Source organism: Phoenix dactylifera, chromosome 12 (assembly GCF_051530095.1).
Source record: "Phoenix dactylifera cultivar Ajwa chromosome 12, Ajwa_hap1_PhDact_Kaust_v1.1, whole genome shotgun sequence".
In the NCBI taxonomy this organism is placed as follows: Eukaryota; Viridiplantae; Streptophyta; class Magnoliopsida; order Arecales; family Arecaceae; genus Phoenix; species Phoenix dactylifera.
Window position 1 is genome coordinate 3268697 of NC_143201.1, and position 14211 is coordinate 3282907.

The 14211-nt window shown below is 39.2% G+C and overlaps 1 protein-coding gene across 13 annotated transcripts in view; it reads left to right on the forward strand.

The window, feature by feature from the left end:
* Positions 1 to 14211, forward strand: part of LOC103695503 (uncharacterized) — a 67657-nt gene that overhangs the window by 21599 nt on the left and 31847 nt on the right. For all 13 annotated transcript variants that reach the window (XR_016398111.1, XM_089926722.1, XM_089926720.1 and 10 more), the window contains one exon: positions 8651 to 8922. Coding sequence is in view for 12 of the 13 variants with exons in the window: in XM_089926722.1 (XP_089782848.1) it covers positions 8682 to 8922 (241 nt within the window). In the remaining variant the exon portion in view is untranslated. The remainder of the gene's footprint in view (positions 1 to 8650; positions 8923 to 14211) is intronic.

Genomic DNA, 14211 nt, shown 5'->3' on the forward strand with positions numbered 1-14211 from the left:
TTACTCAGAGACTTGAGCATAAAAGCACTTGCCCAGAGCTTTCTTGCCCGAATGATGGTTCCTCTACACCGCCATCTCCTCTTGTACCAGCGGTCGCCCATCGCTGGTTTCTCCACTCCCGATGTGGGACTAAGGTGGTCTTTGGCACCGTACCAACGCAGGCTTCAAAAATTATTAGTAGAATTAATTTCCTACTTACATTGTACCAGGCTAAATTAAAGGCGCCTTAAAATGTTAGTGACCGGGTGGACCATTTTTGTGATGGTAATAATAGAGTACATCTGCTGAAGTTCACAAGCCATGCAAGGAGAAAAGGAATGATCGTCTGTGTCCGTTCCAGTTACGTGTTTTACAGGGAGAAAAGCATTGATTGCAAATTTCTTTATCCACCCTCTCCTACACCTTGTGATGCTTGGTGCGGTGCGAGAATGAGATCCTTGCAGCTTTTTAATTTTCCATCCAGCTTTCTCATCTCTATATCTAGAATTCTATCAAAACCAATTTTTAGATCCTCTTCTACCCTGCATTTGAGCTTCTAAGCAGCCAATAATGGAGGTCCTCGTCTTTCCATTCCATTTTTGCAACCATCCAAGCCTCATTGCTTCGCCCCCTCTCCATCACCAATCACTCTTATAACACCCTGCTAGTATGTGATATTTGTGGATAAAAACATTGGGATGGAGATTTGCGATTATGTGTCAAAACCCAAGACCCTCGAACATGAGTGAGATAAAGAAAAATCAAGAAAAAAGAAATCTACAAGATGACATGGGAAGAAAATCGTTTGCCGCTCCTAGCTTTAGAACATATCAAAAGAAAACCAAGTGTGCTAGGAAAGTGAATTGAGATCACTCTACCTGAGGCACTTCCCAATCATCGATCCTCTGGAGACCCATTGTTGTGTACACCGGTGTCTGATCAACCAGTATCCTCCCTCTTTCCTCTCTTTCCTGCAGTCGTCCTGCATCACCCATCATCTTGATACGGAGGCTTTCTTTGTGAGCACGGTTTAGGTGGAGAAATGCAAGAAAAATGTTGTAAGAAAGAAAGAGAGGGATAGGGAGGTTTTAGAGTCTAATTCAAAAATAAATAAATAAAAATTTAGAGTCTTACTCAGAGACTTGAGCATAAAAGCACTTGCCCAGAGCTTTCTTGCCCGAATGATGGTTCCTCTACACGGCCATCTCCTCTTGTACCAGCGGTCGCCCATCGCTGGTTTCTCCACTCCCGATGTGGGACTAAGGTGGTCTTTGGCACCGTACCAATGCAGGCTTCAAAAATTATTAGTAGAATTAATTTTCTACTTACATTGTACCAGGCTAAATTAAAGGCATCTTAAAATGTTAGTGACCGGGTGGACCATTTTTGTGATGGTAATAATAGAGTACATCTGCTGAAGTTCACAAGCCATGCAAGGAGAAAAGGAATGACCGTCTGTGTCCGTTCCAGTTACGTGTTTTACAGGGAGAAAAGCATTGATTGCAAATTTCTTTGTCCACCCTCTCCTACACCTTGTGATGCTTGGTGCGGTGCGAGAATGAGATCCTTGCAGCTTTTTGATTTTCCATCCAGCTTTCTCATCTCTATATCTAGAATTCTATCAAAACCAATTTTTAGATCCTCTTCTACCCTGCATTTGAGCTTCTAAGCAGCCAATAATGGAGGTCCTCGTCTTTCCATTCCATTTTTGCAACCATCCAAGCCTCATTGCTTCGCCCCCTCTCCATCACCAATCACTCTTATAACACCCTGCTAGTATGTGATATTTGTGGATAAAAACTTTGAGATGGAGATTTGCGATTATGTGTCAAAACCCAAGACCCTCGAACTTGAGTAAGATAAAGAAAAATCAAAAAAAAAGAAATCTACAAGCTGACATGGGAAGAAAATCGTTTGCCGCTCCTAGCTTTAGAACATATCAAAAGAAAACCAAGTGTGCTAGGAAAGTGAATTGAGATCACTCTACCTGAGGCACTTCCCAATCATCGATCCTCTGGAGACCCATTGTTGTGTACACCGGTGTCAGGTCAACCAGTTTCCTCCCTCTTTCCTCTCTTTCCTGTGGTCGTCCTGCATCACCCTTCATCTTGAGAGGGAGGTTTTCTTTGTGAGCACGGTTTTGGTGGAGAAATGCAAGAAAAATGTTGTAAGAAAGAAAGAGAGGGATAGGGAGGTTTTAGAGTCTAATTCAAAAATAAATAAATAAAAATTTAGAGTCTTACTCAGAGACTTGAGCATAAAAGCACTTGCCCAGAGCTTTCTTGCCCGAATGATGGTTCCTCTACACCGCCATCTCCTCTTGTACCAGTGGTCTCCCATCGCTGGTTTCTCCACTCCCGATGTGGGACTAAGGTGGTCTTTGGCACCGTACCAACGCAGGCTTCAAAAATTATTAGTAGAATTAATTTCCTACTTACATTGTACCAGGCTAAATTAAAGGCGCCTTAAAATGTTAGTGACCGGGTGGACCATTTTTGTGATGGTAATAATAGAGTACATCTGCTGAAGTTCACAAGCCATGCAAGGAGAAAAGGAATGACCGTCTGTGTCCGTTCCAGTTACGTGTTTTACAGGGAGAAAAGCATTGATTGCAAATTTCTTTATCCACCCTCTCCTACACCTTGTGATGCTTGGTGCGGTGCGAGAATGAGATCCTTGCAGCTTTTTAATTTTCCATCCAGCTTTCTCATCTCTATATCTAGAATTCTATCAAAACCAATTTTTAGATCCTCTTCTACCCTGCATTTGAGCTTCTAAGCAGCCAATAATGGAGGTCCTCGTCTTTCCATTCCATTTTTGCAACCATCCAAGCCTCATTGCTTCGCCCCCTCTCCATCACCAATCACTCTTATAACACCCTGCTAGTATGTGATATTTGTGGATAAAAACTTTGAGATGGAGATTTGCGATTATGTGTCAAAACCCAAGACCCTCGAACTTGAGTAAGATAAAGAAAAATCAAGAAAAAAGAAATCTACAAGCTGACATGGGAAGAAAATCATTTGCCGCTCCTAGCTTTAGAACATATCAAAAGAAAACCAAGTGTGCTAGGAAAGTGAATTGAGATCACTCTACCTGAGGCACTTCCCAATCATCGATCCTCTGGAGACCCATTGTTGTGTACACCGGTGTCTGGTCAACCAGTTTCCTCCCTCTTTCCTCTCTTTCCTGCAGTCGTCCTGCATCACCCATCATCTTGAGACGGAGGTTTTCTTTGTGAGCACGGTTTAGGTGGAGAAATGCAAGAAAAATGTTGTAAGAAAGAAAGAGAGGGATAGGGAGGTTTTAGAGTCTAATTCAAAAATAAATAAATAAAAATTTAGAGTCTTACTCAGAGACTTGAGCATAAAAGCACTTGCCCAGAGCTTTCTTGCCCGAATGATGGTTCCTCTACACCGCCATCTCCTCTTGTACCAGCGGTCGCCCATCGCTGGTTTCTCCACTCCCGATGTGGGACTAAGGTGGTCTTTGGCACCGTACCAACGCAGGCTTCAAAAATTATTAGTAGAATTAATTTCCTACTTACATTGTACCTGGCTAAATTAAAGGCGCCTTAAAATGTTAGTGACCGGGTGGACCATTTTTGTGATGGTAATAATAGAGTACATCTGCTGAAGTTCACAAGCCATGCAAGGAGAAAAGGAATGACCGTCTGTGTCCGTTCCAGTTACGTGTTTTACAGGGAGAAAAGCATTAATTGCAAATTTCTTTATCCACCCTCTCCTACACCTTGTGATGCTTGGTGCGGTGCGAGAATGAGATCCTTGCAGCTTTTTAATTTTCCATCCAGCTTTCTCATCTCTATATCTAGAATTCTATCAAAACCAATTTTTAGATCCTCTTCTACCCTGCATTTGAGCTTCTAAGCAGCCAATAATGGAGGTCCTCGTCTTTCCATTCCATTTTTGCAACCATCCAAGCCTCATTGCTTCGCCCCCTCTCCATCACCAATCACTCTTATAACACCCTGCTAGTATGTGATATTTGTGGATAAAAACATTGAGATGGAGATTTGCGATTATGTGTCAAAACCCAAGACCCTCGAACATGAGTAAGATAAAGAAAAATCAAGAAAAAAGAAATCTACAAGATGACATGGGAAGAAAATCGGTTGCCGCTCCTAGCTTTAGAACATATCAAAAGAAAACCAAGTGTGCTAGGAAAGTGAATTGAGATCACTCTACCTGAGGCACTTCCCAATCATCGATCCTCTGGAGACCCATTGTTGTGTACACCGGTGTCAGGTCAACCAGTTTCCTCCCTCTTTCCTCTCTTTCCTGCAGTCGTCCTGCATCACCCATCATCTTGAGACGGAGGTTTTCTTTGTGAGCACGGTTTAGGTGGAGAAATGCAAGAAAAATGTTGTAAGAAAGAAAGAGAGGGATAGGGAGGTTTTAGAGTCTAATTCAAAAATAAATAAATAAAAATTTAGAGTCTTACTCAGAGACTTGAGCATAAAAGCTCTTGCCCAGAGCTTTCTTGCCCGAATGATGGTTCCTCTACACCGCCATCTCCTCTTGTACCAGCGGTCGCCCATCGCTGGTTTCTCCACTCCCGATGTGGGACTAAGGTGGTCTTTGGCACCGTACCAACGCAGGCTTCAAAAATTATTAGTAGAATTAATTTCCTACTTACATTGTACCAGGCTAAATTAAAGGCGCCTTAAAATGTTAGTGACCGGGTGGACCATTTTTGTGATGGTAATAATAGAGTACATCTGCTGAAGTTCACAAGCCCTGCAAGGAGAAAAGGAATGACCGTCTGTGTCCGTTCCAGTTACGTGTTTTACAGGGAGAAAAGCATTGATTGCAAATTTCTTTATCCACCCTCTCCTACACCTTGTGATGCTTGGTGCGGTGCGAGAATGAGATCCTTGCAGCTTTTTAATTTTCCATCCAGCTTTCTCATCTCTATATCTAGAATTCTATCAAAACCAATTTTTAGATCCTCTTCTACCCTGCATTTGAGCTTCTAAGCAGCCAATAATGGAGGTCCTCGTCTTTCCATTCCATTTTTGCAACCATCCAAGCCTCATTGCTTCGCCCCCTCTCCATCACCAATCACTCTTATAACACCCTGCTAGTATGTGATATTTGTGGATAAAAACTTTGAGATGGAGATTTGCGATTATGTGTCAAAACCCAAGACCCTCGAACTTGAGTAAGATAAAGAAAAATCAAGAAAAAAGAAATCTACAAGCTGACATGGGAAGAAAATCATTTGCCGCTCCTAGCTTTAGAACATATCAAAAGAAAACCAAGTGTGCTAGGAAAGTGAATTGAGATCACTCTACCTGAGGCACTTCCCAATCATCGATCCTCTGGAGACCCATTGTTGTGTACACCGGTGTCAGGTCAACCAGTTTCCTCCCTCTTTCCTCTCTTTCCTGCAGTCGTCCTGCATCACCCATCATCTTGAGACGGAGGTTTTCTTTGTGAGCACGGTTTAGGTGGAGAAATGCAAGAAAAATGTTGTAAGAAAGAAAGAGAGGGATAGGGAGGTTTTAGAGTCTAATTCAAAAATAAATAAATAAAAATTTAGAGTCTTACTCAGAGACTTGAGCATAAAAGCACTTGCCCAGAGCTTTCTTGCCCGAATGATGGTTCCTCTACACCGCCATCTCCTCTTGTACCAGCGGTCGCCCATCGCTGGTTTCTCCACTCCCGATGTGGGACTAAGGTGGTCTTTGGCACCGTACCAACGCAGGCTTCAAAAATTATTAGTAGAATTAATTTCCTACTTATATTGTACCAGGCTAAATTAAAGGCGCCTTAAAATGTTAGTGACCGGGTGGACCATTTTTGTGATGGTAATAATAGAGTACATCTGCTGAAGTTCACAAGCCATGCAAGGAGAAAAGGAATGACCGTCTGTGTCCGTTCCAGTTACGTGTTTTACAGGGAGAAAAGCATTGATTGCAAATTTCTTTATCCACCCTCTCCTACACCTTGTGATGCTTGGTGCGGTGCGAGAATGAGATCCTTGCAGCTTTTTAATTTTCCATCCAGCTTTCTCATCTCTATATCTAGAATTCTATCAAAACCAATTTTTAGATCCTCTTCTACCCTGCATTTGAGCTTCTAAGCGGCCAATAATGGAGGTCCTCGTCTTTCCATTCCATTTTTGCAACCATCCAAGCCTCATTGCTTCGCCCCCTCTCCATCACCAATCACTCTTATAACACCCTGCTAGTATGTGATATTTGTGGATAAAAACATTGAGATGGAGATTTGCGATTATGTGTCAAAACCCAAGACCCTCGAACTTGAGTAAGATAAAGAAAAATCAAGAAAAAAGAAATCTACAAGCTGACATGGGAAGAAAATCGTTTGCCGCTCCTAGCTTTAGAACATATCAAAAGAAAACCAAGTGTGCTAGGAAAGTGAATTGAGATCACTCTACCTGAGGCACTTCCCAATCATCGATCCTCTGGAGACCCATTGTTGTGTACACCGGTGTCAGGTCAACCAGTTTCCTCCCTCTTTCCTCTCTTTCCTGCAGTCGTCCTGCATCACCCATCATCTTGAGACGGAGGTTTTCTTTGTGAGCACGGTTTAGGTGGAGAAATGCAAGAAAAATGTTGTAAGAAAGAAAGGGAGGGATAGGGAGGTTTTAGAGTCTAATTCAAAAATAAATAAATAAAAATTTAGAGTCTTACTCAGAGACTTGAGCATAAAAGCACTTGCCCAGAGCTTTCTTGCCCGACTGATGGTTCCTCTACACCGCCATCTCCTCTTGTACCAGCGGTCGCCCATCGCTGGTTTCTCCACTCCCGATGTGGGACTAAGGTGGTCTTTGGCACCGTACCAACGCAGGCTTCAAAAATTATTAGTAGAATTAATTTCCTACTTACATTGTACCAGGCTAAATTAAAGGCGCCTTAAAATGTTAGTGATCGGGTGGACCATTTTTGTGATGGTAATAATAGAGTACATCTGCTGAAGTTCACAAGCCATGCAAGGAGAAAAGGAATGACCGTCTGTGTCCGTTCCAGTTACGTGTTTTACAGGGAGAAAAGCATTGATTGCAAATTTCTTTATCCACCCTCTCCTACACCTTGTGATGCTTGGTGCGGTGCGAGAATGAGATCCTTGCAGCTTTTTAATTTTCCATCCAGCTTTCTCATCTCTATATCTAGAATTCTATCAAAACCAATTTTTAGATCCTCTTCTACCCTGCATTTGAGCTTCTAAGCAGCCAATAATGGAGGTCCTCGTCTTTCCATTCCATTTTTGCAACCATCCAAGCCTCATTGCTTCGCCCCCTCTCCATCACCAATCACTCTTATAACACCCTGCTAGTATGTGATATTTGTGGATAAAAACTTTGAGATGGAGATTTGCGATTATGTGTCAAAACCCAAGACCCTCGAACTTGAGTAAGATAAAGAAAAATCAAGAAAAAAGAAATCTACAAGCTGACATGGGAAGAAAATCGTTTGCCGCTCCTAGCTTTAGAACATATCAAAAGAAAACCAAGTGTGCTAGGAAAGTGAATTAAAAAGCCTCAATCCTCTTTTTCCTCCTAAACCTTCAACCTTCCACATCCAATATTCACAAAACATTGATAGAATTACTTTGGCTTCTCGCCAAAATCTTTTTCTGAATCACAACCTTGCAATATGGTCTCCCAAGTAGCCTCATAACACTCGAGAGATTGATGAAAAGCTTAAAAATGATTTTATTAATGATTCAACATCAGACATCTCTATTCTTGATCCCTTTTGAAATCTACTGTCTTTTGTTCTAGGTTTTCTTTCAATGATGCCAACTAATATTTGGTATTGATGATGAGGTTTACATCGTCAGTGTCCTTTGACTACCGTTGGCTATAAATCTAAACCTAACATACAGTCCAAACCTTAACATACAACCCAAACCTAATGTAAAACTAGGTACTTAGACCTAATTATGGATTCGAAAGTAATTGATGACTTAGTCGAATTTTTATGTATTAGATAGTAATTCTTCTTAACCCCAGCAAAAATTAGGCCAAAGATAGCTAGCTGTTCCCACGTACCCTCTAAGAACCGTCTGTCAAACCCCAATTTAAGCGGTGGCCTTCTAGGGCTCGTTTGGTTCGCAGGAAAAGGAGGGGGAAAAGTGTAGTCAACGGGAAAGTAATGAAATACCTCTTGTTTGGTTGGAGTTTTCAAAGGAGAGAGATGGGAAAGTTACTTTCCCATGGAAATATGATTCCCACATTTCATGGGAAAGTCTTTCCCATGAGAAACATGGGAAAGTTACTTTCCCATGAGGTGGGAATTACTCCTTTTTTATTTTTTCCCAAAAAGACCCTTCAGCATTAAAGAAGCATTAAAGAGGCATTAAAGATCTAATTTTTATTAAGGGCATAATAGGAATTATACATAACTTTCCCAGGAAAGTGGATGGTCAACCAAACATAAGCACTTTGGAAATTTGTCACTTTTCCATGGTTAACCAAACATGCCAAAAGTACTTTCCTAGGTATCCTCTTCCTAGGAATCTAATTCCCAAGAATCATATTCCTAGAAGGGAAAATACTTCCCGCGAACCAAACGAGCCCCTAAAGAAACCATGGATTGAACGGCCAGGATCACAACTAGTATCATCATCTACTCCATCGGATTCGCCACAGCTCAACTTACCCAGGTGTTCCACCGCTGCAGTTCCGCTGTCACTTGATGGGAAGTGCACTCCATGGACGACGGAGACCTACCGTCCGCCGACGGCTTGTCGGAGCGTCTCGCGACGGGAGGAGATGCGGCGGCGGTAGCAGCCGGCGCGGAGGAGTCCGGGCACCCTAGGGAAGGATGCGAGGCCCTAGCTAGGGCGATCTCCTCGACGCTGGGGAGTGTGATGAGGGAGTTCGATGCCAGAGCGGAGGGCGCGGCTCGGAGCCAGGACGAGCTCATTCTCTCCCTCGATCGTTTCGCCGGAGGCAATTCTTCTCTTTTTTCTCTTTTGAGCCTTCCTCGAAATGAGATATAGCTTTGTTTTCTTCTTCAATCTCTATTTTTCCGAATCTAGGTTTTAACGGAATTTGGACGTTATGAGATGTTGATGCACTATTCTTTCTGGTTCTGGAATCAAAATTGCTTTTTTAGTCGAATTTTAAGGATTTTGGAGGTTTTGTTGTCAGATTTTGATGGGAGAATTCTAGATTTTGATTGACATTGTGTTTCATTTCGAGAATGGAAAAACGTTCTGCTGATGTGCTACATATGGATCTGTAGTTGCTGTTTATTTGTTTTTTTTTTTCGTAAAAGAATCAGTTTTCCTCTTTATTAATTTGTATGGAGTTTTTGAGGATCTGTTCTGAGATTGAATGGGAAAAGACCATGGATTTCGTTGGTGTTACGAGTTGAGTTCTCAGGAATTTGGTGTACAGAATGCTTCTCATTTGTTTGGAGCGTGCACTCTTTTTCCTGTTGCAAATAATTTTTCTCCAATTTAAGGGTTGAGATAGTTGAATTAGTTCTCGTTCTATCATTGATTTGGATATGTTCTATGCTTTGTCAAAGATTTAGCTTTTTGGTATTTTTTTTCTATTGCGTGGACACTGATACAAGAATTGGATTTGGACACGTGTTCGAGTATCTAACTTTGCAAGAAAAAAAGAAGACAAATATTTAGGTAAAAAAAAAACCTAAATCAAATATACTTAAACATTTGACATCATGGAACATTAAAATATTCTATTTATGAAGGTCTTTTAATATGTATGTTTCTTATCTAAACCTTCTAATTAGCTTGAGAACTTTGTAAAAATGACATTTCACAAAATTATTTAGTATGTGAACTATTGAACAATCTTCAAAAGGAAGAAAAGACCATTTTAAACATTAATCTTGTATGTCGAACTCGTTGTTGGAGTGTAGTCCTCTACTAATTTCTAGAAACTGCAATTAATAAAAAATTGATATGTATACAAGTAACTGATGCTTATCCAATTTGGATGTGTATCCAACATGGACTATAAGATTTCTAATATCCAGATAACATAATTAGCAAGAGAACGAAAGAGATAACGGGATACTTAGAAAAAAATAATTCTAACTAAATCATATTGCGAATGCCTATCCCCTAGTCACTTAGAACTAGAAGGTGTCCTTTGCAAATGCCTGTTTGACAAGAGTTCACACATATATATAAAGTTGTATAAAAGGAAGCATTAAAAAGTGTTTTTTTAAATTAAAGTCAGTATGCATATTTCTCATTTAAACTTTGTAATTAGCTTAAGGGTATTAGAAAATGACATTTTACAAAATTATTCCTGACCAATCTTTGAAAAAAACAAAAGCTCTTTTTAAACATTTCTAATTGAGGGTTGAACTCATTGTTGGAGTCCAGAGTCCAACTCTCTACTAAGTTTTAAGAACTACATTAAAAACCTTACATTTGTATTCAAATGTTTGACAAGTTTCCAATTTATTTTCATATCCAATATGATTCTAGGAACTAGATGCAAGTGTTTAAGTAACCTATCTAGCATAAGGTTAAAAAAAGGAGATAATGGATGGTGAGAAAAAATAATTTAATTATTTCATATATCTGCATATTGTATGAAAGGAGATATTGAAGGATATTATTTGTTAAAATGTTCCAATATGTGTATTTCTTATCTAAACTTTGTAATTAGACTAAGAATTTTAGAAAAATGAATTTTGCAAAGTTATTTAAAAAAATACACTCTTGACTGATCTTTAAAAGGAGCAAAAACGTGCATTATTATTTTGTTTAAAATGATAGAAAACTATTTCTCTTTAAGGTTCCAATGACCTTTGGGATTGTATAGTTGGAGTGGAAGACCTAGAGCCTGGACTTATTCCAGCCAAACACTTTTTACAAACTAGGATAGACTAGAATAGGTTGTTCCTGGCCAAGCCTCCTATGCCCATTTTACTTGGCATAAATATTCCATATGAACCCTAGTATGGGCTTATGCCATGTTTTATGCTTTTCTTTGCCTATTTTGGTCAGTGCCCTCGAAAATTTCCTCCATTGTCTTTGACCCTAACCCCTCCTCTTCCTCTCTTTCCCAAGCATCTTACACCCTTTTTGCCCACAACGATCTCAATGCTAGTGCCACCTTCTGATGTTGTCAGGCTCCTCCCTTTGGTATGCAGTACCAGAAATCGGTAGCAATTGTCATCGTTTAAAGTGGTGGGGTTCTTCCGCTGATCTTCATTATGCTACATCTCTTGATTAGCTTCCTTTATTGTACTCCGTTGTTGGCTATAGCTGCATCTTTCATGGTGTCTGCTTGATTCCCCACTGTGGCTTCAACCTCTATCTTCCCAAAATCCTAGCGAGGTACCCTACCTCTCTTTATTTTTTTTTGTGTGATTTGTTTGAGCTATGCTTGTAGAGAAAGGGAGTATGATGTCAATGCTAGAATGCTCGATGGAATGGGAGAAAGTGGTGTGTCGGTAATGGAATCATTCCACTATCTTCTCCCATATACTGAGCACCAGAAATTGAGCATGAAAGATGAGATGAGATAAATCCACACAATCTTCATATAAGTTTTATAAAATTTATTATTTTTTTACTTCCTTTGGAGGCATGGATTGAATTTCAAATTGTAATTTTATAAAGTTAACACACGGCTACAATCTTTCTACTGGTTACCTACAATCATTTAGATTCATTCCAAATTCACCATAACAATGACTTCATGATTATTTGTGCCTAATTCTATGTTAGGTTTATAGTATCATATTCAAATTGATCTATGTCATTGAAATTTTTTTTGATGTATTCATAAAACTAGTTAGAAATATTTTGACTAATTTTATCTGGTTTTCAATTAATGTTGGTATACATATTTTCTTGCATCAAAGATCTGATTCATTACCATTTAGGCATAAAGTTTTTATCTATTGTTTTCCCTAAGTTTCAAGAAGATTTTTTTATCCCAGAAAGTTATTGTTCTCACTCTATGTTCTTTTCGTTTGCAAATCTTTAAGCATGGCAACAAATTTTAATTGCCCTTAGGAAATGATCATCCTAGAGCAATATAGAGATTTGCTATCTAGTAGAAGTGCACCAATGATCCCTAAAAGTTGATTGGCTAATTGGATGGATCTACTAGAAGAACAGTCGATAAGAATATTGAAGGATCAGTTCCTTTTGGATAATTATGGAGGCAGACAATTTACAGAAGAGAGTTGGAAGGTGAAAGTCCCAGTCTTTATCCAGGAAACATGGAATATTTCTGATAAGAAAAAGTTAAAGAATCAGTTAAAAACTTTGAAGTTGAGGTTTCCACTACAGTGGCTCACAAGCAGAAGTGGAAGGGTTGAGATTTTGTTAAAAAACGTACCAACTATGAGATCACCAAAGCTTGGTTTATGGTATTTGCAGTAACTATATGTAGTCACTCATGTTAATTCGTAACTTTAATTAAACTATCCAACATCTCGAAGTTTTAAGCTTTTTTTTAATATATGGAAAATTCTAAGTATGCTTTTTTGTATGTACAAGGCATTTTCGGTTCAAGATTTTATGTGGAAAGAGCACAACAGTTGGGAAGCATGGAAATACCAACATGATGAATGATGATGGCTCTAAGTATGACAATTCTAATGCCAGATCAGATAACTTGAAATTAATCCATATGTTTGGTCTTAAATGAAAAGGCAACATCATCAAATCATGCCTTTGAGGGGTCCACCACTCCTTTATGATATGGTTTCCATTTGAGGGTTTCCATTTGAGTGAAGCTAATGCAAGTGTGTCGAACTTTTATCTTATAAATATCCCATCTAATAATAAAATAACATCCTTTAGCAAGAGGTGGGGTATTAGTTCATCTTCTTTAGCTTCATGCACTAGGAGAGCAACGGCAAAAGTGGAGGTACTAACAAATATTGCATGATTTGGGAGGAAGGGGTGGGGATTGCTCAAATAATTATTGGATAATAAGATAGCTGTTAGGGCAAATGTGTATGTAAGTAGGGATCGCACAACCTAGTTAAGAGAGTTCCAGGATTGACCATAGAACGGACATTGGCTGCATTCGGGGCACTAAATAATGAAATCAACTTGGATGTTTTCATGAACCTAAATGTAAATGAGCACTCTCATGAAATAATACAAGAAATAACCTATGATTCCTGTGAGTTATTAAAGTATTCTTTCTGAAATAGTCAAACATTCTTTGTTGAGGTTTTAGTATATTGCCTAACCTTCCAACTACATATTCTATATCTTGTTTAGTTCTCTATATAGTAACTGTCCTATTATTCAAAAGTACTTAGTTGCGAAACAAGTTTGTCTAACTTTTTTCTTTAGGTGGTCACTATGTTTAAGACACTAGATTAGTTGGCCTTGGTTTAGGCACATGAAGCCTGTGTTGCTGGCATTCAATTCCTTGGATGCAGCCAATGCTCCTTCAATAGCAATACAAAAGTATTTTTAACCATGCAATCCCGGATCGACAGTAGTCATATTCTTATTTAGTAGTTGCCAAGCAATTTTCAACCATTTCCTTTCAGACCATGCAATATCCCTTAGTACGTCTGAGTCTATCTCATTCTATGTAGAACAAAGATAGAGTAGATGGAATGTAGATTTAGTGAGAATAGACATGAAAATGTAATAACAATTAAGAGTGATGGACGAGAGATACCAAATAGTGATTGGTTTTGTTATTTAGGATCAATTATGCAAAATAGATGGGAGATAGTTGAAGATGTATATAATAGGATTGAAGGTGGTTGGATGAAGTGGAGATGTATCTGGAATATTATGCGATAAGTGCATACCTTGGAGACTTGAGAAAAAATTTAATAGAACTACGATAAAGACCGCAGGATAGCTTCGGGTGTTAGGCAATAAAAGAAGTACATGAAAACAAGTTGATTGTGGTAGAAATGCGATTGTTAAGATGAATATATGGTGAAAGATGGATATATGGTGAAAGTTGGAAGGAAGGATTAAGAAATGAATATATTGGAGGAGACATAGAAGTTGTACAAATTCGTAACAAAGTGATGGTAAAGCGATTGAGATGGTATGGCCGAAAATTCGAGGAGGCTTTAGCAAGGAGAGGTACTTTAGTATGTTGAAGGTTGTTAAAAAAAGGGTGGGGGGGGGGGGGGGTAAACTTGAGATAACATAGATAGAGATTGTGAAGAAGGATATAAAGATACTTCCAATAACATCAAACATGGCCCTAAATAGGAATACTTGATGAATTAGGATCCCTGAAGCTGGCTCTAAA